Source organism: Oratosquilla oratoria, chromosome 41 (genome assembly GCF_046742065.1).
Source record: "Oratosquilla oratoria isolate Oo_2021 chromosome 41, ASM4674206v1, whole genome shotgun sequence".
Taxonomy (NCBI): domain Eukaryota; kingdom Metazoa; phylum Arthropoda; class Malacostraca; order Stomatopoda; family Squillidae; genus Oratosquilla; species Oratosquilla oratoria.
Genome location: NC_134817.1, coordinates 25,264,965 through 25,292,101, shown reverse-complemented (window position 1 = coordinate 25,292,101; position 27,137 = coordinate 25,264,965). Strand labels below are relative to the sequence as shown.

Genomic DNA, 27,137 nt, shown 5'->3' with positions numbered 1-27,137 from the left:
CTCAGCCCACACATAAAAAATCTAACAGTGAAAATCATCAAGAAAATAACAAAAAAAATTGCACAACAGAAGGAACCTGAAATTAGTCTACAAGCAATTCTTGATAACCACACTCAACTTGGCTTCGTCAACATGACTCCCAACAATCAGGAATTCAAATATAGACACCTTACAAAATATATGAAATAGAGTAATAACAAAATGCACCAAAGCCAGCTCAATAAAACACCTGCACACGAAAACCAAAATCCTTCCTTTAGAACAGTGGTTCTTGACCTTTTTCAGTGCCCGTACCCCTTGATGTTTTAGAAAAAATTCTCGTACCCCCCATTCAATACAAATACAAAACAAATACATGAAAAGGATAGTGATACAAACCTTGCTTTGCTTTCTCATTGTAAACATACAATATCACTGCACTGGCTATCATGTCTTGTACTCCCAGGTCCAAGGTTTCGTACCCCTCAGAAATTTGTTTTGTTCAAAATCCCTCAGCCCCACTCATCCATCCTGTTACTTCATACAAGCACAACCAATTGAATGCAACAGAAAAATAACAGCAGATTACTACTCAAGTATACAATTACCAAGCATCTGCACCACACAACACATCCCTGCAAAAAAACACATTCACAATGAGGTCAAAGAACAAGCACCCCCACTCCATCAAACCCCTCCAGACAATAGCCCCATAGAAAATCCTACACAAGAGAAACAACATGTGCATGAGTTTGGATAGGTCACTGTCTAGCACAAAGTCAGTACTACACAGAATAGGCCTGGCTACAGTAACAAACTGTCCCAGGTGCAGATATCACAAAGAACACCTCATTTTATACTGCCCCCATCCCACAATATTTTTACCTTGTGTGACTGGCAAATCCACTGGTTGTTGCTGGCCATGGGTCTTCTGCGAGAGAAATCGGGGGCAACAGATTGATTGTTATTATTTTGTATGCATGTGTGTGTGTGTGTATATATATATATATATATATGTATATACATAATATTTTTAACTTTCATTTACTAATTTATGTTTATTTTTTGGCCTCAGCCACTCATTAGGGTGAAAGGCCCTTAGATACTTTTGGTATGTGAGTATGTATATGTGTGTGTGTGTGTGTATATATGTATGTATATATATATATATATATATATATATATGTGTGTGTGTGTGTGTGTGTATGTGTGTATATGTATAATTTACCCAGATAGAATTTTTTAGCGTATTTGTAATATCCAGGAACCTGGGGTGTTAACGAAGAGTGTGTAGAAGAGGAGGGGGAAGACCTTGAGGAAGAGATTAGAGATTTGGTCTCAAGGTTCCAGAACATGTTGATTCCTTCCTATGCAATTTGCCAACCCAAATTTGATCAAGAGGTAAGTCATGTTTCTTCATAATAATTTAGAGTATGGTGACAGAATGATAAGACTTTCAGATGCAACTCTGAGATGCTTGTGACCAGTCACCTGACCAGGTGCAAGATCTCTCTGTCAACTTCACTTGTGTTTCTTTCACCATTTCACTTGGGAAAGCTGACAGCTGGGCCCAAGATTTATCTCTCACTCTCTGTGTCAACTTCAACTGTTATTTCTTCTACCTTTTCACACATTGAGAGCTACCAACTGGCAAATGCTCTTCTCCTATTGTCAGCCAGTGACATAGAAACAATCCCATGTTTAAAGGCACACACACACACAAAGATTACAGAAGGAAGTAATAATGTGGAATTGATTATAATAAAAGATGGAAATAGTGACATGAAAAGTAGAAAATTTGTAGTGATATATGTCCCCCTGAAAACATGTTCTTGGAGAGTGACCATTCCAAAATGTTGGAAGACGCAAGGCATGCATTAAATGAAATACTGAAAAAAGATGGAAACTTAGTAATTATGAGTGACTTTAACTCTAAAGAAATATGTTGGCAGGAGATGACATCGAAAAGTGGAGAGGACCTTTGGGGAAACATACTACTGGACATGACCATTGAATACACAATGACTCAGTGGGTAAGAAAGAATACTAGATATAGAAATAATGAACCTTTGAGACTAGACTTAATATTTACATCAGAGCCTGAAATTGTGGATAAAATGGAATACAAGACACCAATTAGGAAGAATGACCATATACTAATTGAGCCTTGAACTACAAGAGGAAATTTATCTGGGAAGAAATGAGAAACACATAAAAGGAAGACTAATGTATAACAAAATGGATTTTGAGAAACTCAGAAAATTCTTTCAAAAAGCAAGTTGGGGAAACTTCTTTAACCTCTTCCATACGGTGACGCCTACGTAGGCGTCATGAGGAGCAAGTGGGTACGTGATGATGCCGACGTCAGCGTCTTGATTATATTTATTGTAGTCGAACCTACGTAACCCCCATACTCTGTAAACTGGCTTCATCATATTTTCTATGGTTATCAAAATTCACGGGTGAAAGAGAACGAGCGATAGAGCAGTGACTTTATTTTTTATAATGCGAGTATTATGACGCAACATCGCACGTCGGGCAGCTAATGCTGCCAGATGTGCGATGTGGCCTGTATTGAAGGGGTTAATGAAGAAACACAGGTGGAAGAGAAATGGACGATATTAAAAGAAATCTATAATGAAGAAGTGGGTAAATATGTACCAGAATAAAAGCAGGAAAAGGTATACATTAGGTGCTGGTAGAACGTAAAATGTAGTGAGGGAAAAGATAGAAGAGACAAAGTTTGGAAAAGATTGGGAAAAAAACAGGTAAGTGGCAAGCTAAGAAATGAATATGTAAAAATATGCAAGAAAAAAGAAACTATTAAAAAGACATAATAGACAAATGTAAAGGTCAATCTAAATTATTCTACAGATATGTACATTGTAAATTAAAAATAAATGGGAAATAGTGAAACTATGTCAAGGGAATATGGAATATATAGAAGATATAGAAATGGCTGAAATTATGAACATTTTAAATCTGTATTTACAAATGAAATGAATCTGTATTTACAAATGAAAATACACACAATTGGGATGAAGGAATGGGAGAAAGATCCCCCCAATGAAAGAAATAATTGTTACACAAAGAAATAATGGACCAAATAGTGAACCTTGATGTCAGAAAATCACACGGCCCAGTCGGAATTGCAAACTGGATACTAAAAGAATGTATAGATGAACTAATGAACAAAATACACAAGATAATAGATTGCTCAAAGAAGGAAAAATACCAGAAGACTGGGAAAATGACAATATTGTGCCAATATATGAAGGAGACAAGGAAATTATAGACCAGTCTCCCTTACAAGCACAATAGCTAAAATATGTGAAAAAGTCATCAAAAGTAGATGGACTAAACATCTGGAAGAGAACACTATATTGAATCCAAAACAATTTGGTTTTAGACAATATCATGTGCCACAAACTTGATTTGTTTTTATTCAAGGTTAATAGATATAATGCAAGAAAGGGATGGATGGGTAGATTGGGCTTTCCGGGATTTACAAAAGGCATTTGATAAAGTACCATAAAAAATATTAAGAAAACTCGAAATGATAGGTGTACAAATAAAATTATTGAAATGGATGGAAGATTTCTTGCATGGGAGAAAAATGAGAGGGGTGCTTAGAGATAAAAACCTGACCAAGGAAGAAATTATAAGTGGAGTCCCACAGGGTTCAGTATTGGCTCAGATAATGTTTGCTGTATATATAAATGACATGGATGAAGGTGTAGGATGTTATGAACTTCTTTGCAGACAATGTAAAACTAAAGAAAGTACATGAAAAGACTGTGAATCACTACAGAGAGATCTGGACAAAGCCTGGGAATGGAGCCAAAAGTGGAAAGTAAACTTCAGCATTAAGAAATATAGTATGATAGAGTTTGGGAAAAAAAGAAAAAGTCAGGATAAAATAAAATTGGTACAAAGGAAGTAAAGAAAGTTGGTTCTGAAAAGGACCTAGGAGTAATTATCACCAAAGACATGTCCCCAGATAAGCTTATAAACAAAATAGAGAAACCTACAATTTACTAAGATCAGTAAAGGTGGCTTTTAATTACTTGGATGAAGTAATGGTAAAAATAAATATTAGTCACACTGATAAGACCAAGATTGGAGTATGCTGCAACACTATGGACACCCAATACAAAAGAGAATATAAGGAAATTAGAAAGAATCCAAAGAGCAACAATAAAGATTGCCCCAACACTTTCAAAACTGACATACAAACAAAGATTGTCTAAACTGGAACTACCAACCCTGGAACAAAAAAGAGAAAGAGGAGATCTATTGGCCATTTACAGAATCATGAAAGGCATGGAAATCCTTGACAGAGAAGACTTATTAAAGTGGGATAAAAGAAAAACAAGGGGACATGAAAAGAAACTCCAAAAGGATAGTTACAAAAGAGATCTGAAGAAAATAGTTTTCCACACAAAGTGGTGGATGTTCTGGAACAAATTGGATGAAACAATAATGTGTGTAAACACCATACAAGAATTTAAGAACAAATTAGATGCTGTGAGATACAAAGATGGGTCACTACAAGCATAGCTCCCTTTCCTGTATAATACAACTAAGTAAATACACATACAAAATAGTTCAAAGTTTCATTTCAGAGAGATCTGTGAGAGGGCCCAAGGACTTACTAGCCATTGTGGGGCTTTGGGATTCCAGTCAGTCATGTGTCATGCATTGTTGTTGTGCAACATGATTGGAGTGGTAGAGTGATAGGTATATGATGTTGAAGTTGGCTTTATATCTGGGAAAGGTGGTACAGATGAAGTCAGGTAGAGGATGCTGGCCAACTGATCTGACTGTTCAGTGTGGTAGCTTAGAAATGACTTGATAGGATTGAGTAATTACCCTGAGCTGACTGGCCAGCCATATACACACTCAATGAGCATTGAGAAGTAATAGATAGATACACGTATCACTTAAATGTGGGCCAATAAGAATCATGAGGACATACAACCTTGTCCAGGGAATAGACATTGCTGTGACTGTCTTGCAATTGAAGTTGGCAAGAAGAGGCTTTTACTTGGAGAGGTACATGATACAATAAAGAAATAAAGTGGATGACATTAGGAGTAGTAAATGTTACAATTGGATCACAAGCATGCAGATGGATGCTTGCGGAATGGAATGTGCTTGAGCACAGAGCATGTTACAAGGTAGTAGGCCTTTAATTCCATGATTTCAGTTTAAATTTTGCTTGAAATTCTGCCTCATTTTGGAAATAGAATAAGTTTCTACCTTTACTTTTCGGTAGATTTCATCAGTGTACCATTGTACAACAAACAAAGTCTGTTCTGTGTATTTAATTTTTGTCAAGGTATAAGGAATATATTTGATGCATTTTGTTGGGTAGAAATGTTTGTTGCATAGTTTATATATTTAAAAAAAAATGCATACATATACCAAGGGGTCTTTCCCCCTTACAATGGAGGTAGCCAAAGTCAAAAGGCAGAAATCAACTACCACTGATTTCATCCCCACATACTCCACTTCTAATCACCAATCAACCCTCGCTCTTTTCTTAGCTCCTCCTGGATGATGGGTCATCCCTGTATCTTGCCCACTGACCTGGGTTGGAAGTAAGACAGCATAGCCACAGCACGGCTGGTTCATTTAATTGGTGACCCCCCTCTCCATTCCCCTCATGCAGAAAAAGAGAAGACTGAGAATTTCCTCCGAGCTGCATCAAAGTATCATTCATACTCTTTAACCCCCACCAATCCCCCACCCACTCCCTTCCATGCATCACAGCATCATCCATACACAACCATTCTCCAGTCACCCCTATCTTTTGTCTTCTCCCTTCCTTCCCCAACAGACATCCCCCTCTTTCCCCATGCCCCTTTCACCCAATTCATTCATCTCATCCTTGGTCACCCCTTCATGTTCACTCCATCCATCTCTGCCTCCCACACTTCTTTTACTAATCTTTCTTCACTCATTCTTTCCATGTGTCCAAACCATCCCAATACTCTTTCATCAACCCTATCTCCCAACTCCTTTTCCACTTTGTTTCTCGTGCTATCCAGCCTAGTAACCCCTATAGCCACCTCGTCTGAAACGCATTCAAACTCCTCCTCTCTTCCTCTCTTATGTTCCATGTTTCTGTCCCATACAGTGCTGTCAGCACAATAACCCCTTCATACAATCTCCTCTTAGCATACATTCCCAAATGATAATTCTCATTACACTTTTTAATCCCCCAAGGCATTTACTTGCTTCTCAATCAACATTCAACCTCCACCACTCCTCTCTTTCCCGCCACATTTGCCCCCAAGTATCTAAAACTATCCACTTCCAGCATCTCATCCTTAATACTCACTTCCAATTTGCTGCCACATTCTCCCTTTGTACATCTCATCACCTTACTTTTACCCACATTTATCTTCAACTTCCTTCTTTTGCACACCTTCCCAAACTCTGTCACTAACCTCCTTAATCCCTCTTGTGATCCTGCTACCAGTGCAGTGTCGTCAGCAAACAACAACTGGATTATCTCCCATTTTTCTCCATTTTCTTTAACCATCTCCAGTTCCCATCCCATTACCCTTGCATACACCTCCCTCACCACCCCATCCATGTATAAATTGAACAGCCATGGCAACATGACACATCCCTGGCCAAGTCCCACCTTTACCTCAAACCACTTGCTCTCTCCATTTCTAATTCTAACACAGGCTTGTAAAAACTCATGACTGCTCTTAACGGCTTTCCTCATATCCCATATATCTGCAATAGCTCCCACAGTGCTTTCCTGTTTACTCTGTTATAGGATCTTTTCAAATCCATAAAGGCCTGTTATCCAGGAGGAGCATACTAGGGGTGATCAGAAAGTAATGACAGTCGGACTCGTAGCTGAGAGACTATAAGTGTTGGGGGGGCGGGGAGCAAAGGGCAGCAAGTGTTGCCTGTTGTTACATGTTTGAGCTTGTCGCTGTTTGTCTAGCTTACATTTTATCGTTGCGCTGTGCGATTGCGTCATTGTTGGTTTGCCTCTCTAACCGGAAACATGGATTTTTCAAAAGAAGGCTGCAGATTCTACACCTTCACAAGGTGGAAACTCGGGGAAAAAAGCAACGGAGATCAGAGAGGAATTGTTGCAAGTTTTTCCCGAGTCTACTCCATCACTGGAAACTGTTTCCCGCTGGATTCGAGCTTTCGCAGCCGGAAAATTGCAGCTAGACCGAAGCAACGACGGTCCGTGCGCGGGCCATCATTGACGAAGATCCAACTGTTACTCTTCGATTCTTATCCTTGGAGCTCGGTGTCAGTTATGGGAGCGCACATGACATCGTGCATGAACACTTAGGGCTGAGGAAGAAGTGTGCTCGATGGATACCTCATTTGCTTATGGAAGAGCAGAAGAGTGAACGGGTGCGGATTTGTCGCCTATGGCTGGCTGAATTCGAGCCAAATGGTCCGAAACGGTTCTCAGATGTACCTACCGGAGATGAGTGTTGGATTTCTTTTTTCACCACCAGAGACAAGCAGTCTAACATGGTGTGGTTGAGTGATGAAGAACCTCGACCTCAGATTCTGAAGGAAGGATTTCGCAGCAGGAAGCGCCTTTTCACCATCTTCAATTCACAAGGACCAATGTGTGTGGATGTAATGCTTCAACAGTGTACTATCACAGCCCAGTACTACACTGATCACATCCTTCCTCGAGTCCTGGAATATCAGGCCAAGACTGCACCAACCCGTCGCCGATCGCGCCTTTTGCTGCACCATGACAATGCTGCCCCCCACAAAGCTTGCCTCACTGTGCAGTTCCTGGAGCAGCAGGGGATCACATTTCTCCCCCACCCATCCTACTTGCCTGACCTTGCTCCCTGTGATTTTTGGTTGTTTCCAAAGATCAAGGGTGCGATCGCAGGGAAGCTGTTTCATCGCATCCAAGATCTGGCGCGAGCAGTCAATTCAGAGCTACGAGGTATATCGGCTTCTGAGTACCGTGAGTGCTTCATGAAGTGGCGAAAGAGGATGGAACGTTGCATAGAGGCAGGAGGGGAGTACTTTGAAGGAATGTAGGCCACTATTTGGATTTACCTCTGTACCGTGAAAATATATGGTATCACTGTCATTACTTTTTGATCACCCCTCGTAAGAGGGAGGGAGGGGGGTGGGAGGGAGTGGAGGATGTGGGGATGGATTGGGTGGGAATGGATTTTATGCCTTTGTTTTTTGGCTACATCCCTTGTAAGGGGAAGCCTTTGGTATATGTATGTATAAAGGCCCAAAAAACATCCTTACCTTTTCCTACAGCTTTCTCACATGTCTACCTTACCACAAAAATCTTGCCAAAAAGCCCCTCCCCCCCAAAAAAAAAAAAAAAAAAATCCCTACCTTTTCCTAAAGCTTTCTCACATATCTGCCTTACCACAAATATCTTTTACAAAACAAAAAAGACTTACCCTTGTGATCATTCTTTCTACTGTCAGATGATTTTGATTAAACCATTTGAATACAATAATTTAGTTATATTGTGGCTGTCATTAGGTAATTCGATTCTTTTTCATTTAAGCCCCTTTGACACTCAAAGGGTGCACCTGTTAATCTTTGTCTTCATTGCCTTGTAAAGCATTAAATCCTTCATGTTGTGCTTCAGGCTGGACACATATCATGCCTCCCAAAAGAGATGCTGGAACACATCCTTGACTGGGTGGTGGGCAGTGACCTGGATATGAGATCTCTGGAACAGACAGCTGCTGTCTGTCGAGGCTTCTACCTTGTTGCCAGAAGCCCAGACATTTGGAGAAGAGCTTGTGCCAGGTGTGTGAGAACTTGGGTTTTAATGGTCATGGTTGTTGCTTGTATCAAAACTGTGTAATCCACTTCCACCTCTTCTCCCATCCACCTGCAATATCCCATATACTCTCCCCCCTCCCCCCCTCTCTCTCTCAATCTCTCTCTATGTATATATATATATATTGTTGTTTCACTCTCCCTTTATTTCCATTTCTCACCCCTTCTCTCTCTTTCTCTGTCTTTCCCTCTCCCACTCTCTTTCTCTTTCTTTCCCTCTCCCACTCCTTTTCTCTTCTTCCCCCTCCATCTTCCCATATCTCTTCATTTCCCTCAATTCCTCAATTTTAAGTAAATGGTTATTCTTATAGTGCACACTCTCAGGCCATAAATGTTTTCTATAAGCAAAGGTATTTTGATTTCAGGATATGGGGTATTCATTGTGGAAGTCTAGGACAGTACCAGTCATGGAGAGACATGTTCATACGGAGACCTCATCCCCGCTTCAACGGCTGCTACATCAGTCGAACTACTTATTTTCGATCAGGAGAGAGCAGTTTTCAGGACCAGAACTACCAGCCATGGCATATGGTTCGATATTTCAGATACTTAAGGTGAGCGCCTCGATGGCATTTCACATGTGATAGTTCACGCCACTTCTTTTTCTTCTTCTCTTTCCTTTCTTCTCCAAAGCTATTGAGTATTTTATTTATATATACATGAATAGAATCGCCAATGACGACTATGTCAATCACATAATTCCTGGGTTCGAGTCCGGTGACAACTGTTGGAATGATGTTAGATATAAATACATACCATAAGGCCTTTTCTCATACATAAGGTGTTTCTGTCTGTCCATACACCAAGGGCTTCTCCTTGTATAATGGTGGTAGCCAGGGCACACACCCATTCCCACCCATTCCACTTCCATCCACCACCATTGTTTCCCTCTCATCTTAGCTTCTCATGAATGAAGGATCGTCCCAGTCTCCAGCCCACTGCCCAGGTGAGAAGCAATGCAGCAAGACACAGTACATCCACTCATATGGCGAACCTCCGTCCTTATTCCCACAGGAGAGGGTTAGCCAAGTTAAATCACACAACCACTTTTCACTGACCCAAAACCCATTTGTTGCCTCCCCCAGCTTAGGATCTCTTGGATGAAGGGTCATCCATGTCACCCTTCACACTGCTTGGGTGAAAACCGATGCAGTGAGATGGAGCACTTTCACAGCTGGAGCTGGTTTATCCCCTGTGGGTTAGTTATATCCCGTATGGCGATATGTGGCAACTCGCATGGGAGTATTTGACTATGTTATTCTAGTGTATCTTCTTGTAACTGTATTATCGTTTAAGGCTGAATGTATTTAAGAACCTACAGTGTGTATTATTAGCCCTCGACCAACACACACATGGCGCAGTGATATGCGACATTGTCAGTGCATACAGGGCAGTGCAACGCAACGAACTCAGCCTATACCTGCATTATTCTGGTGTACCGTGACCCACATATCATAATTGCGTGCGACAAGGGCTCACGGAAGTGTGCAGTCCCAGTGACAGAGTTATACGCTCTTACGTAAAACATAAGTGTTCCAAACTAAAAACCGGCATCATATGCAAGGGTTTGTTAGTGACTGGCAGTGCTCCAGTGCCATATTGCGCTCATCCATGTGATGCATTATGCGTATGTGCGTGGAGCCTCCTCGTATGGTGTCTAGTGCCTACACGTGTGGTTTATAGTGCCTCCCCGTATAGTGTATAGTGTCGCAGTGCATTGTGAGTGGTGTTTGTGAAAATCTTGCTGCCTCTTTGTCGGTAGGAGACGCTTGTATTTGAACATTGGCGGGATGTGGCGTTACACTTCCCCTCGCTAACACGCCCGCAGGCCAACTGGGCCCCAGGTAACCGCTCGCTTACGGGTACTCATCCGTGCATTATGGGCCCACACTATTAGCTCTATTCTAGCGAAATGCCTAATACTCGTTCAGGAGCACTCGAGCAGGAGGAGGAAGAGATGCAGCCAGATTTTTCCAATGAGCAACAGGCCGCATCCTTCCCAACGACCACACCGACCGACATGCTTTCCCTCGTGAAATGGATTGAAGAGACGAGGTTAGCAGAAGATGAATGCAGACGACGAGAAGACCAGGCTAGATTTGAAGCCCTGCTCAAATTGATAAACCTGCAACGGCAACCCGCTCACTCTCCCCGAGAGGACCACCCTGCAGCCTCCGATGACAGCTGTCATCGTCAGCCCCTGCTCCCTCCACCCACTCAAAAGGCCAATGCCCAGACGCCACCTCCGCTTAAACCAGATTCCACCTACCAATTGTTCCGCGAATGGAAGTGACGTTGGCAAGACTATGGTACCATGGACCTGTATTGCTTACCCCATGAGAAGCAGCTCATACAATTATTCATGTGTCTCACCCTTGAAACACAACGTGTCCTAGAGCATACCCTGCAAATACCACCCTCTACAGACAATACCGTCGATGAGGTGGTCGCTGCTCTGGAAGTATACATCAAGGGCTTGCGGAACGAGGCAAGACACAGGAGGGGTTGCTTAGCTGCAGGCAGATGGAAGGCGAAACATTTGCAGATTTCTACGTAAGGTTGCGTCGCAGTGCTGAGGAGATCGACATATGCCCTGGTAAATCGCCAGTTTGCGAAGACTCAGTTGAAGTCGGTGATTATTATGGGCGTTCGGGATGATGAGTTGATTCAGCGACTCATATCCCTGGACGACAAGTGCTCCCTGCAGGACATGGTCAATACATGCCGCTCCTATGAAGCAGCCAGGTGTGCTACGTCTGATATTCGTGCCCATCCTGCACAAGTAAGAGCATTGACCCACCACCAAAGAAGGAAGAAGCAGAAAAATTTCCTCCGGCAAACCCCTAAGCAACCGACATCGAAGGCAACGGACCCATGCCAGTGCTGTGCTAGGCACCATGAGCCAGGAGCATGCCCTGCGGCTCAGGCTACCTGCCGCAACTGTGGTCGGCAGGGACACTTTCCTTCCATGATCAAATGTCCCGCTAGCAAGACCCAGTGCCGCCGCTTTTCCCGTATTGGTCACTTCGACACTTATTGCAAGCAGGAGACCCGTCAGAAACACAAGCGAGGTGTTCCGGTCTCTGGCGGTGGACATGTTTCGGAACACCTGACAGCCCCACAGCCGTCCTGCCGTCGAGTGATGTCTCCTAGCCCCAGCCCTGCGGTGCCTCAACACGTCAGCGTCCTTATCACATACGGTGGTAAATCGTCATACTTGCAGATGATCCCAGACACCGGTGCGGATATCACTGTGATAGGACCACAGCACTTGAGAAACCTTTCCATTTCAACAAGGAAACTACACGCTTCCCCGCAGACCACCACACTCACAGCCGACGGATCTGAAATGACTCCTGCCATTGGCACGCTCATGGCTACCCTTACTTTACGTAAGTGGTCGTGCTCTGCTCAGATCCGAGTACACAAGGACATCCAGACCCCACTCCTCTCCTTCAGCCACTGCAAAGCATTGGCCATCATTCCCAAGGAATTCCCTAAGCCAATATTGGAAGTGAAGCACGTTAAGAAGTGTGTGGAACTCCCATTCTCTGCCTCCACACCACCCTCAGACATGAAGGAGTTTAAGCGTTCTGGTGGCTAAAGCAGCTCTTCAGTCCACACCACTTAAGCCCATGGTGGGATCACCAATGGGAATCCACCTGAAGGATAATGCTGTGCCTTCTGCAATCCACACACCCCAGCAAATTCCCCTGGGTTTCAGAGACCACGTCAAGGACGAGCTCGAGTCCATGGTCTCTCAAGGGATTATTCGACCGGCTGGCGACGAACCTTCAGAATGGTGCCACCCACTTGTTGCCGTAGCTAAACCAAATGGAGGTGTGAGGATCACGACGAATCTGTCCAAACTTAACGCCCAGGTGGCTTGCCCACCCCATCCGTCGCCCACACCCTTTGATACTGTACGTAGCGTACCGACCTCAGCTTTTTACTTCACGACCATGGACGCTCTCTGTGGCTACTGGCAGATCGAACTCGCCGAAGAGGACAGACACCTTACCACCTTTATAACTCCACATGGTAGATTCCAATATTGCAGAGGACCAATGGGATTTGCAGCAACAGGTGATGCCTATTGCCTACGAGGTGACATTGCACTGCAAGGTGTCAAGAATTGCGTTAAAGTGGTGGACGACATCCTCCTTTACGATGCCGACTACACCACTCACCTTACCCACATCCACCAAGTCCTCACCAGAGGTCGTGAGTTTGGCATTACCATTAATAAGGACAAATTTAAGGTCGCCGTGCCTAAGGTGGATTTCTGCGGATTCACATTGTCAGTGGCAGGTATCACTGCTGACCAAGACAAAGTGATTGCTATCAGGGACTTTCCAACTCCTGCAAATTTGACAGACTTTAGGTCCTTTATGGGTCTCGTTAACCAGTTGGCTGAATTCACCCCGGAGATATCCACAGCTGCCCAACCTCTCCGGCCCCTGATGAGCCCTAAGAGACAATTTCTCTGGACACCGGATCATGACGAGGCATTCCGAAGGGTGAAAGCCGCCCTCATCGACCCCCCCCCCCCCAGTCCTCGCCTCATTTGATCCAACCCTGACAACTATCCTCCAGAAGGATGCCTCTTGGCTTAACGACATTGGTTTTGCATTACTACAGGACCACGGCAGCGGACGCCTACGCCTAATCCAATGCGGTTCCCATTTCTTGACGGAGGCGGAGACTAGATATGCCACCATTGAGTTAGAATTACTTGCCGCTGTCTGGGTGATGTTCAAATGCAAATTTTACTTGATGGGACTACAGAATTTTACGTTGATGACCGACCATCGCCCCCTGGTTCCCATCCTGAACAGCTACACTTTAGACACGGTGGAGAACCCACGTCTCCAGCGCCTGAAGGAGAAGGTGTCCCCATACATCTTCATAGCGGTATGGCATGCCGGAAAGGATCTTCGCACCCCGGACGCCCTATCCCGTGCCCCAGTGAGCTACCCAGTGGCTGAAGACTACACACTCTGCACCGACTCCATTGCATCTCTCCATACGATAGCCACGGTGAGAGCTGTGACAGAGTCCCACGTAGATGAAGATAGGACTCTGGAGGAGTTATGTGACTCAGCTAGGACCGACCCAGACTACATCCAATTGCATCACTGTGTGACGTCTGGATTCCCCTCGGACCGCTATGCCCTTCCTAGGCCCTTGCTCCCATACTGGAAAATTCGGGATAACCTCCATGCCGATGGTGACCTCGTCCTCTACGGCATGAGAATTGTGGTCCCTAACGCCCTTCACCGCCGCATCCTGGCCCGTCTTCATGATAGCCACAGGGGCGTGGAGGCAACAAAATGCCGGGCAGGTCAAACTGTCTTCTGGCCAGGCATCAATTCGGACATTGCAAACACGGTCCAGTCATGCGAACCCTGCCAGTATCTCCAACCTAGCCAGCAGAAGGAACCCATACTCAGCGACGACCACCCAACAATGCCCTTTGAGTCAGTCTCAGCGGACTTCTTCTCTGTTGCAGGCAAGTCATTCCTTGTCATCGCTGACAGACTCTCCGACTGGCCTGTGGTCGTCCCTTGCAAAGGCGATACGACGTCGTCCAACACCATCCGCATGTTCTGTAACTACATCCGGGAGGTTGGTGTTCCTCTTCGCTGCGAACAGACGGAGGCCCCCAGTTCACCAGCCAGGAGTTCAGGAGCTTTGCAGCACGATGGGGTGTGCGACACATTGTCACATCACCTCACTACCCGCAATCCAATGGCCATGCCGAGGCCGCTGTGAAGGCCATCAAGCATCTCATCCTCAAGGTAGCCCCTTCAGGCAACATAGATTGCCAGGAATTTGACTGAGGCCTCCTGGAACTTCGGAATACTCCCAACTTCACTGGTCGTTCCCCAGCTCAGGTGTTATATGGCCACCCCCTCCGCTCCTGCGTTCCGGCCCACCCAGATGCTTTCTCCACGGAGTGGCAGACCAAAGCGGAGGAATGCGACCGCCGCGCAGCAACCCAGGCCAAGGATGCTGCAGCTCGGTATGACAGCCATGCACGTGAACTCTCCAGGCTGCACGTCGGCCAGCACATTCAGCTCCAGGACCCGAAGACCCACCGCTGGGACAAGGTCGGCATTGTCATGCACGTTGGCAAAGCCAGGACCTATGAAATACGCGCCACAAGTGGCCATGTGTTGCAACGTAACCGCCACTTATTGCGCCCTGTCACCTGCACCCCTTCCCATCCACACGAGGCCCATAGCGAGGACCCACCTGCTGATTTGCGTCACTCCAAGAGACTCCAGTGCAGATTGTCCGCCCGAGACTAAAGTCTGCGGGCGCGAAAGTGGGAAGGGAGGTGTGGGGCCTTAGGCATGCTTACGTGCTTATCGACAGTGTGTGAGTGAGGTACGAAAGAGGGATGCGGAGTTACGCATGGGAGTATTTGACTATGTTATTCTAGTGTATCTTCTTGTAACTGTATTATCGTTTAAGGCTGAATGTATTTAAGAACCTACAGTGTGTATTATTAGCCCTCGACAAACACCCCCACTGCTTCATTATATAGTATTTCCCTCCCCTTCTATCCCCACCCTCCTTATCCAATGGAAACAAAAAGAGCATCCTTCTGGATCACATTGTTCATCCATTTACAACCACTCTTTATTAACTCTTAGTTTTTGCACTTCCTTTTCCTTGCTCTACAAAAATTCTTTTTGTGTCTCTTGCCCTATCACACCTTATTCATTGCTTTAACTTCGCTTCATCCACTTATACTTTCCATAAACTGTTTACTAGTCTTTTTCTCCACTTTTCTATCCCTCTGTCTTACTATCCCCTGAAATTTATCCTTTTCCTCTTCTATACAATATTTTCTAGGATACAAGCATTTGTTATTGGTTAGATAATACTAAAAATACACTTTTTCACCCTCACAAATTTTTGCTTGCTTGACAGACATTCTGAAAACAGCCTTATATGGCTTCCGTGGTTATCTGCATATGACCATATCATCCCTTCTTGCTCATTCCTATTCTTACCTTCTCCATCTCCTTTTCCTCCTTATGATGCTATTGAAATTCTCTGTTTACCAAATAGGTTCTTGCCTGATGGTATAGTGCTCATGCTGACTACCTCTGAGGAGCCTTCCACAATAGTTGCACATCTGAAGTCCTCTGAAGTCAGACACTCACAGGTAAGATCATGTATAGGTCTTTCAGTAATATAGAGTCATTTGATATGTATCAGGCACATGCCATCATGCTAAGAGGAGACTGTATGAAGGAGTGATTGTGCCAACAGCACTGTATGGGGCAGAAACATGGAACATAAGAGAGGAAGAGAGAAGGAGTTTGAATGTGTTTGAGATGAGGTGTCTGAGAAGTATGATGGGGGTTACTAGGCTAGATAGAATGAGAAATGAGGAGGTGAAGAGGAGAACAGGGGTGGAAAGGGAGTTGTTGTTGTTGTTCCCTAGACTGTCTGTCCGAGCAGTCCCGTCTCCCCAAGGAATGCCACAGCTGAAACTGGGTTTTCCCACAAATCCTTTATAGAGTGTATGTTGTGTTGTTTGCGTGCATGATTGTGTATAATGCAGTCTTCCATTATGTGTTGTATGGTATGGGGTGAAGTGTTACATCCTGGGCAGCTGTTCACAATGCGGTCATCCAGCCTCTTCTGGTAGCTTAGAAGTGCTGGGTGGTGGCCACACCGCAGTCTGGCCAGGTGGACTGAAAGGTAGTTGGGAGATAGGGTTGATGAAAGAGTATTGGGATGGTTTGGACACATGGAAAGAATGAGTGAAGAAAGACTAGTAAAAGAGGTATGGAAGGCAGATGTGGAGGGAGTGAACATGAGGGGACGTCCTAGGATGAGGTGGATGGATGGGGTGAAGGGGGCTTTAGGGAAGAGTGGAATGTCTGTTGAGGAAGGACGGGAGAGGACAGAAGACAGGGGTGAATGGAGAATGGTTGTATATGGATGATGATGTGATGCATGAGGTGGAATGGACGGGTGAATGGGGGGTGAGGTAGTATGTGTGAGCAAAATTTGATGCAGCCCGAAGGGATTTCTCCCCGTCTTCTCCTTTTATGCATGGGGGATGGAGAGGGGGGGGTCGCCGATTTAATGAAGCGGCCTTGCTGTGGATGTGCTGTGTCTTGCAACACTGCTTCTGACCCAGGGCAGTGGACAAGGTGCAGGGATGACCCGTCATCCAGGAGGTGCTAAGATGAGAGAGAGGGTGGAGGGGAGTGGAGTGTATTCAGGGATGGAATGGGTGGGAGTGATTTTATGCCTTTTCCTTTTTGGCTACCTCCCTTGTAAGGTGGAAGAAGCCTAGGTATATGTATGTATGTATGTACTTACCATCAGTAATTACTTGGTGGCAGTTGGTGATTTTATGGAGGAAAATACTGTCAAAAGATTTGTCAGTACTATATGCCGTCTAGTTAGGCAAGGTAGACAGTGCCCACCCAGAGAGATAAAAGAATTTTCTGCATAAATAGGCTAATTTAATTAGCAAGTAAGCTTACTTAATATATCTACTCTTTTATTATACTGACAAATCTTATGATGATATTTTACTGATGGTGATGGGAGAGGAAAATGGAGGAGAAATAAGAAAAGAGGTGCAAATACTTTTGAAAATGATAAGAGTAGGTAAGGCACTTGGGTTAGATGGGTGTAATGCATACTGTCTGAAGAAGGGAGGTACACTAATAGTGGACTGACTAGTGAGGCTGTTTAATGTGTGCCTAAGGGAGGGTAGAGTGCCAGAGGACTGGTTCCACTTTACAAGGGAAAGGGGAACAAATGTGAGTGTAGTTATTTCAGAGGGATCAGTTTGTTGAGTGTTGTTGTTGTTGTTGTCGTTCCCTAGACTGTCTGTCCGAGCAGTCCCGTCTCCTCAAGGAAGGCCACAGCCGAAACTGGGTTTTCCCACAAATCCTTTATAGAGCGTATGTTGTGTTGTTTGCGTGCATGATTGTGTATAATGCAGTCTTCCATTATGTGTTGTATGGTATGGGGTGAAGTGTTACATCCTGGGCAGCTGTTCACAACACGGTCGTCCAGCCTCTTCTGGTAGCTTAGAAGTGCTGGGTGGTGACCGCATCGCAGTCTGGCCAAGTGGACTCTGTCCTTACGTGGGAGAGAGGATTCAGAAGGGTGGATATCAGGGGGTCTGGCATGCAGCAGTGTGTTGTCTTTCAGTGTGTTAATGGAGCGGTGAGTGATATGATTATGAATATGTTTCCGGAGGCTGGTATTTGGTGGTTGTGGAGGAAGAGAAGAGAGTATCTGTGTGTAATAAAGGTCTTTGGGTGTAGTTTTAATGTTTCTTGGTGTGTGTGGGTGTTCTGCTATGTAGTGTAGCGGGTGTGATGTGTTTGTGGTGGCTGCAGCAAGTGTTTGTGTGCCTCTCATGTCGAGGTGGTCCTTGACTTTGAGGACTTTTGTTTCATGGTGTAAATGGTCTGTAGGTGATGTATTTGTGCAGCCTGTAATTGTTTTTAGGGCTTTGTTTTGTATGATTTGAAGGGTGTTGTGGTGTGTCTCACTGAGATTAGGAGCCCATGCAGGACTCGCATAATTCATCACTGAGCGTATGCATTGTTTGTATATTGTTATATTAGTTTCTTTGTTTTGTCCAAATGTTGTTCCAGTGATTGACTTAAGTGCGTTAAGTCTAGGTGTGCATTTGTTTTTTATGTTTGTGAGGTGTTGTTTGAAAGACATGGATGTATCGTATGTTACACCAAGAATTTTCGGTGTGTTTGTGTGTGGTATTAGAGTGTTGTTGATGTAGAGATGAGGTATGTATTTGTGTTCTTTTGTCCAGTTGGTGAGAAGTGTTGCTGTAGATTTGGTTGGAGCTATTTTGAGTCTGTTTGTGATGAACCATGTGTTGAGTGTGTCAAGGTAAGGCTGGATTATTTCTGCAGCTTTGTCTGTGTTACGATGTGTGCATGTGATTGTTATGTCGTCTGCGTAGGAAGAGATTTGTATTTCTGAGGTGTCTGGCGTGGGTAAGTCATGCATGTATAGATTAAATAATGTGGGGGATAGAACTGAGCCCTGTGGTACTCCGTTCTTAATGTTTCTGATGTGCGATGATTGGCCATTATATGACACATGAGCATTCCTGCCTGCCAGATAATTGGCCAGCCATCTTTTGGTGTTATTGTGCATGTCTGTGTTATATATTTTATTTGTTAGGTTGTGGCGGGGGATAGCATCAAAAGCTTTACTAATGTCCAATGTTATAAGAAGTGTTCTGTGGTGGGGCCTATTTGAATTGATGCCATCTAAAATTCTTTGTGTGAGGTTTGTCAGAAGAGTGTTTGTGGAGTGTAGTGGCCTAAAACCGTGTTGTGAGTCAGCAAGGGGAATATATGGTGTGACAAGTTTAAGTATTAGGCGTTCAATGACTTTAGAGGGGGTGCAGAGAAGTGTGATTGGGCGGTGCGATGTTGGGATTGTTGGGTCTTTGTTCGGTTTTGGAATGGTGATTATTTTACCATGCTTCCAGATGTCGGGTATTGTGTTGTGTGAATAGCTGTAGTTTGCAATGTTTGTGAGTGCGTGTATACCTTGTGGTCCAATGTGTTTTAGGTGGATGTTGCTTATGTTATCAGGGCCACAGGCAGATGAGTGCTTGAGACTATGCATTATGAGTTTTGTCTGACTGTCTATGAAGGGTGTATAGTCTGAGTCTGTGGGAAAGTCTTTCTTACGTCGAATGGTGCGTCGGTCGTCAGGGTGAGATGTAAGATGGCTCGTCTGTGCAAAATGACGTATGAGTGCATTTGCTTGTTGTCTGTTTGAGGGTAGATTATCTGTTGTTGTGATTATTGCTGCGTGAGAGCGTGTAGTGTTAGTGTTGGATAGTGTGATGCTGTTGAGTGTTTTGTACAATTTGCTGGTGTTTGTTTTGTGATCAAGTGTATTGATAAAGTTTTGCCAATTTTGTGTTTTTTGTTCATGTATTTTATTGGCAATCACAGTGTTTAGTGTTTGTATTTGGTCTGCTATGTTTTGAGGGATAGGTGTGGGGGTATCGTGTTTAAGTGTGTCACGTTGTCTGATGAGGCCTTGGATTTCTTGTGTGAAGTTGGGGTTGTGTGATTTTCTGTTGCCTCTAGGGATGTATCTCTTGTCTGCGTTTTGTATGATTGTATTAAAAGCGTGCACAGCATTGTTTATATTTGTGATTGGTGTACTGTTAAGTGTTTCAAAATGTTGTTCTGTCTCTTCATTAAAGGCTTCCCAGTTAGCTCTCTTGTAATTGGTGTAAGTGTGTCTGTGGCCAGCTGGGGTGCATCTTGTTTTGGTGGTGATGATGATTGGAAGGTGGTCAGAACCAAGGGCTCCGACCACTCTCCATGATGTTGTTGGGGTTAGGCAGGGGGAGCAAAAGGTGATATCAGGAGAGGAGGGAGTGTAGAGGGCTTGGTATGGGATATGTGTATGATTATGCATGTTGTTCATGATAGTCAATGAGTCGAATTGAGTCTGTATATCAAGCCCTCTGTCTGTGTCAGGGTTGTCGACAAACCAGGCAGACGACTTGGCGTTGAAGTCACCACCCATGATCAGGTTGGGGATTGAGGTTAGTTGGCTGAGTTGAGGTCTGAAGGTGTTTGGAACTGTGGGGGATGATTGGGGGGGAATGTACATGTTAACTATTGTTAGTGTTGAATTGTTGCCTGTGCGGATACGAATGGATTGGGTTTCTGTTGTGTTATCTGTGGTAGGGAGGAGAATTTTGGTTGTGGCACTTGTGTCCACAAAACAGATGGAATGGTGGATCAGGGTGATGAGTCCACCGCCATTGCCGTCAGTCCGGTCTTGTCTGATGGTGGTGTAATTATGAAATGACGGTGTTTTGTGTGAGTGTCTTAATTTTGTTTCTTGTAGAATTGCAATGTGTATGTTGTGTTGTTTAAGAAAGTGTTCAAGTTCATGTTTTTTAGTGTTTATACCGTCAATGTTGTGTTGTAATATGTTGATGTTGTGTGTTTTGTATGTGTTGTATGTTGCCGTTTGGGGTTGAGGTTGGGGTGGTAGTGGGGAAGGTGTAGGATCTGGGTCAGAGGGGGGGAAAGGAGAGATCGGGGACAAAGGAAGGGGAGTACTAATCGGGGGTAAGGGCAAAGGGAAATTGGGAGTGGGTAAGGGTGTTGGCTGTGGTTGGGGAGGTGGGATTGGGGTTACTGGAGGGCAGGTAGAACATGTCCAAGTGTTTGTGTATTGGTTTGTGTCAGCAAGTGTTGTACAAGTGAGGTGGGCCCAGTTTTTGCACATATTGCACTGAACTGAGCCCTTTGTCTGTCTGCTCGAAGTAATGGGTTTAGAGCATGTTGGGCATGTGTATTTTGTGGTGGGCCCAGGATTGCTCTCTACATCTCCGGCTAAAAGTAGAAGAAGAGGGGTGATCGCCGGAAAATGACCCCTCAGTGCAGAAAAAACGTAACATTGTGTGTTGGAAAAAAAAAAAGGATTGTGGTACTCCCCCAGGTAGGCGTAGCTCCTCCTTGGGGATCGGTGCCATCTGCGTAGAGCTGATGGCCAGGGGTATTTGCTGCTGTTTGGCCCCCAACTCTTGGGGTTGGGGGGTGGTCCCACGACGTAGACGTGTAGTTGAGTGTAGTTGGGAAGGCATGTGGGAGGATTTTAATTGAGAGGATTAGGAGAGCAACAGAGGAAGTAATTGGTGAGGAACAGTGTGGGTTTAAGAAAGGTAGGGGTTGCGTGGTTCAGATTTTTGTGGTAAAGCAGATATGTGAGAAAGTTTTAGCAAAAGGTACATACATACATATACCAAAGGCTTTTTCCCCCTTACAAGGGAGGTAGCCAAAAAAACAAAGGCATAAAAACCACTCTCACCCATCCCCACACACTCCACCCATCCACCCCCTCCCACTTTTCTTGGCTCCTCCTGGATGATGGGTCATCCCTGCATCTCGTCCACTGCCCTGGGTCAGAAGCAGTGTTGCAAGACACAGTACATCCACAGCAAGGCTGCTTCATTAAATCGGCAACTCCCCCACCCCCACCCCACCCCTCTGTCCCATTTGGCTGGGGGATGTAGGGAGTGGTTGTGTATGAATGACATTTTGACGCAGCCCAAAGTGATTTCTCCCCATCTCTTTTTCTGCATGAGGGGACAGAGAGGGGGGGGGGGTCAGTGATTAAGTGAAGTGGCCTTGTTGTGGATGTGCTGTGTCTTGCTGGATTGTTTCTGACCCAGGGTATTGGGCAGGGTACAGGGATGCCCCATTCTTTTTTTTTGTAGTAGTAGTAGTAGTTTATTTAAGAAAGGGTAGAGTGCCAGAGGACTGGAGGAGTGCCTGTATAGTGCCACTTTACAAGGGAAAAGGGGACAAGTGTGTGTAGTAGTTTCAGAGAGATTAGGCTGTTGAGTGTAGTTGGGAAGGATTATGGGAGGGTCTTGATGAGAGGATTAGGAGAGGAACAGAGGGAGTAATTGGTGAGGAACAGTGTGGGTTTAGGACAGGTAGAAGTTGCGTAGATCAGATTTTTGTGGTAAGACAGATATGTGAGAAAGCTATAGGAAAAGGTAAGGATGTTTTTTGGGCTTTTATGGGTCTGGAAAAGGCTTATGACAGGGTAGACAGGAAGGCACTGTGGGAGGTTTTGCAGATATATGGGATAGGAGGAAAGCCTTTAGGAGCTGTCAAGAATTTTTATGAGAGAAGTAGAGAGTATGTCAGGATTAGAAATGGAGAGAGTGAGTGGTTTGAGGTAAAGGTGGGACTACGTCAGGGATGTGTTATGTCGCCCTGGCTGTTCAATTTATACATGGATGGGGTGGTGCGAGAGGTAAATGCAAGGGTGGTGGGTCAGGGAAAGGAGATGGTTAAAGAAAATGGAGAAAAGTGGGAGGTGAGCCAGCTGTAGTTTGCGGACAACACTGCACTTGTAGCAGGATCAGAGGAGGGATTAAGGAAATAGTGACAGAGTTTGGGAGAGTGTGTGAAAGAAGGAAGTTGAAGATAATTGTGGGTAAAAGTAAGGTGATAAGATTACAAGGGGTTAAGGTGGCAGCAGACTGGAAGTGAGCATTAAGGGAGAGAGACTGGAGGAAGTGGATAGTTTTAGATTCTTAGGTGTGAATGTGGCAGGAAAGGGAGGAGTGGAGGTGGAGGAAGAGTGTAGATTGAGAGAAGCAAGTAAATGCCTTGGTGAATTAAAAAGTGTAATGAGAAATAGATATTTGGGAATGGATGTTAAGAGGAGATTGTATGAAGGAGTGATTGTGCCGACAACACTGTATAGGGCAGAAACATGGAATATAAGAGAGGAAGAGAGAAGGAGTTTGAATATGTTTGAGATGAGGTGTCTGAGAAGTATGATAGGGGTTACTAGGCTAGATAGAGTGAGAAATGAGGTGAGGAGGAGAACGGGGGTGGAAAGGGTGTAGGTAGATAGGGTGGATGAATGAGTATTGGGATGGTTTGGACACATGGAAAGAATGAGTGAAGAAAGACTAGTAAAAGAGGTGTGGAAGGCAGATGTGGAAGAAGTGAACATGAGGGGCGATCTAAGATGAGATGGATGGATGGGGTAAAAGGGGCTATGGGGAAGAGGGGAATGTGTTGAGGTAGGACGGGAGAGGATAGAAGACAGGGGTGAATGGAGAATGGTTGTATATGGATGATGCTGTGATGCATGAGGTGGAATGGGTGGGGGATGGGGGGTGAGGTAGTATGTGTGAGAAAAATTTGACACAGCCTGAAGGGATTTCTCCCCGTCTTCTCCTTTTCGGCAGGAGGGGACGGAGAGGGAGGGTCGCTGATTTAATGAAGTGGCCTTGCTGTGGATGTGCTGTGTCTTGCGACACTGCTTCTGACCCAGGGCAGTGGACAAGATGCAGGGATGACCCGTCATCCAGGAGGTGCTAAGATAAGAGGGTGGAGGGGAGTGGAGTGTATTAGGGATGGAATGGGTGGGAGTGGTTTTTATGCCTTTGTTTTTAGCTACCCCCCTTATAAGGGGGAAAAGTAGGAGGAGGAGGAGGAAAGGGGAGCATTTTCAGATTGTTAGATCTTTTTTGTAAAAAAAAAAAAAGAAGGAGGAGGAAATACAGTACAAGTTAATATAACTCATGGACCCAGTTTAGAGATCTGAGTATCCTATTGATAGGAAAAACGACTGATAAAGAAAAATATTCCATTAATTTTCACTGATTTTTGAACTTCAGGTACTTAAGGGTCATTTTAGGATTCATGGATCATATGTATCCCTACTGTTTAAGCGCAGTAACAAGAAATCAAACCGCAAACGTGGACCGCTGAACAGAAATGGGACAACTGATGTTGCTGATACAACATTCCAAATTGTAAGTACTATTTCTGTTTTCAAGTGTATTTTGGAAGACATAATGTAATTAACTCTTCTTTCCTAGTCTCCTCTCATCTCTTATATAATTTTTTCCAACATTATTATTTTGTACAATCATTGGCCAAGTGGGTTAGAGCGTTGCTACTTGCAGCACAGTTTGAGGTGATGGCAGTTTGAACTCAGCCACCAGCAGGTTGGACCAAGGGCATAGCTAATTAAATTCCATGCTACAAAGTCCTCTGTAAGGGGTACTGTCTTAGCCTCCTGATAGGGGGAGTTCAAGACATTAAACTAAATCATCATCAATACCTTATTGCAGGAATTGGAGATTCGACCTGTACGGGATAGGCACCACTGGCAGATGCATTGGTGCCACTACACAATCGTCTCCCGATATTTCAGTGATGTCCAAAGTGTGTCTAAAGTGGATGTGTCAGATGTAGACAACTTTCCTCCGCTGAACTTCTCAAGGGTCCGAAGCTATGCATCAGAAAGTGATAAGCCACTGCCGTAATTTTTTTTTTTTTTTTTTTTTTTCCTCAATACCCCATGTGTATTGCCAAAATATTTTTATTTATTTTAGTATCTCCAAAATTCTCTCATCTGATTCTCTTCTCTCATTTTTTTCCTCTGTTCCCAGATTTTATTATTGTTACCCTTTTAACATTGTTATTGATAACAAATATAAATGTTTGACTTTGATTTTATATAAGTTATATACAAATATAAATGTTTGACTTTGATTTTATATAAGTTATAGTTAACCAGTTCTTAAAAAGTTGATATGAAGAAGTATATGAAAACAAACAAGATAAATATATACAAGATTTATTTAAGATTTTAGATGTTTAGATTGAATGATACTGTGGTGTATTTTACTGTGATTTTGGGAGTTGTAAATAAGACCAAGAATCACTTGACAAAAATTTTTGTTTCCAGTAACATTTGAATTGGTTGTAATAGTATGATTTGTTCAGATTTGATGGTTGATATGGTATATTGAAATGTTTATTTAGATCTCATAGCAGTTGTAGAATCAACCTTGCCTAGCAAGTGTTTGTCTGTCAATAGAATTTAGTAAACTCTTGGTTGTATTTGGTGAACTTAATCATCTCTTCTTCCTTTTCCTCCTTCACCTTCTCCTCCATATTCTTGTTCTTCAATTTCCTCCTTTTCTAATGCACACAGCACTCGATGGGTTTGCGGAAGAACAGAGCACAAGTTTAAGAGAGCAACCCACAAGTAATGGGAGCATTATTTGTTTATAAACAAGAACTTTGTAGTGCAAGTAGATTTTTTCCTCCATCTACAGCGCAGTTCTTGAACAGTGTGTTATATTATGTTTAAATAAGGTTGACCAACTTGCACTATAGCATGCCATGAATGTGCAGTGCTACTTGTGTCATTACTTAGTGTACAAATCCCCAAATACAAGCAGATACACAACACAACTATGCATTTTCGTACGAGGTGGCCATCCAGCCTCTATCACATCATATTGTGAAAAGCTTTATCAGAAATCCTGTGATTCTCATTCACCGTATACATGCTTGTGTACTTTGGGTTTGCTGTCCTCAACACGAGCTGGCAACACAGGTTGTTGTCAGAAGTTGTAGCTGGTCATAGGTGGGAAGAGGCAAATTGTTCCCAACTGGTGCTTGACAGGTCAGAAGCCAATTTTATGTGTACAGTTGTCATCATATGCAATGATACCCCATTTGTAATGGAACAGAAAATGTGCTAAAATCTTTGGCATTTTCATGTACAACTGCTGTAGGTTGTAAGTCTGCTGAATGATTCCCATTGTTTCATGCAATTGAGGCTGCGGTACTTTTGTTAATAACTGTACCATGGTTTCTGGCAAAGTACACAATATGTGTGAGCATTTAATTGCCCATGTCATATACTCCATTTACATAGGTGCAGGAATTAGGATTCAGAAGGTTTTGGAGATGAGGTGTGCAAGTTGGTAGAGCAATGTTCAGCCCATGTTGTTCTCTCAGAGGGTGTTCCTTAAAAATTGCATATTCCTCTCTCAGAGGTAGACATGTTATTGGTGTTTTGATGGGCAAGTTCTACATGTAGTACTGTGAAATTAGGATTTTTTTTTATCATTATTGTAATTATTATTATTATTTGGAACAATGTTTTAGAATTAACATTGAGAGCTGTGTACACTATGTGTTTTTGGTTCTATATAAAAAAAAGTATTGTAATGAATACTTTATTAGAGGTGATCTCACAGATGAATTATATATTTTTGGTGGATGGCTTCACCTCAAAATATTGTAATTTAATCTCTTCAATCTGAGGGCAGACTCTTGGATGAATGAAGAAATTTGCCTTTGATCTGTCATAATACTAAAAGTATGTCAGTGAGTTAATGGGGCTGACAGAAGGAGACTTATCATTCAGTCTGAGGGATATCTCGCAACTGAATGAATTTTTTTTTAACCTGAACAAAATCTCTGAGGTATGTCATTGGGTTGAAGGGGTTAATAGGAAGATTGGGCCAGAGAGCAGTATATATATATATCTGTATATGTGGGTTTGAATATGTGTACAAAAATGTGTAAACTGGGTTTGCTATAAAGAAAAAACAAAAATATGTAGTAGGTTTTCGTCTGTGAATTGCGAAAAATTGCCTTATTGCTCTGCTGGCCTGATACCCACATAATACATTTGCTCCTCAAAGTATGACCAGTTCCTTTCAAAGAAATCTTAAAGAATATAATTCTTGTTTTCTTTAACCCATTCCTTATGTATGCTCACTGGCCAAGCAGGTTAGAGAGTCACTATTTGTGACGGAGGTTGAGGTGATGGCGGTTCAAACCCTGCAGTAACGAGTTGGACCAAGGGCATGCTTCATTAAATGTCACACTACAAAATCCTTTGTAAAGGGGCACCGTCAAGCCTCCTGATAGGGGGATTTTATTACACTAAAGAGAATCATGATCATATTCCTGCACCTAAATGCA

At 43.7% G+C, this 27,137-nt stretch overlaps 1 protein-coding gene across 2 annotated transcripts in view; it reads left to right on the top strand.

Moving 5' to 3' along the window:
• LOC143021046 (F-box only protein 9) overlaps positions 1–26,891 on the top strand; it is a 36,877-nt gene extending 9,986 nt beyond the window's left edge. The window contains exons 5-10 of one of the 2 annotated variants that reach the window (XM_076178241.1): positions 1,244–1,380; positions 8,612–8,775; positions 9,174–9,362; positions 15,892–15,988; positions 24,020–24,157; positions 24,479–26,891. In XM_076178241.1, the coding sequence (XP_076034356.1) occupies positions 1,244–1,380; positions 8,612–8,775; positions 9,174–9,362; positions 15,892–15,988; positions 24,020–24,157; positions 24,479–24,673 (920 nt within the window). In that variant the 3' untranslated portion in view covers positions 24,674–26,891. The remainder of the gene's footprint in view (positions 1–1,243; positions 1,381–8,611; positions 8,776–9,173; positions 9,363–15,891; positions 15,989–24,019; positions 24,158–24,478) is intronic. The other variant, XM_076178242.1, reaches the window with a different exon arrangement.
• The last annotated feature ends 246 nt before the right edge of the window (positions 26,892–27,137 follow it).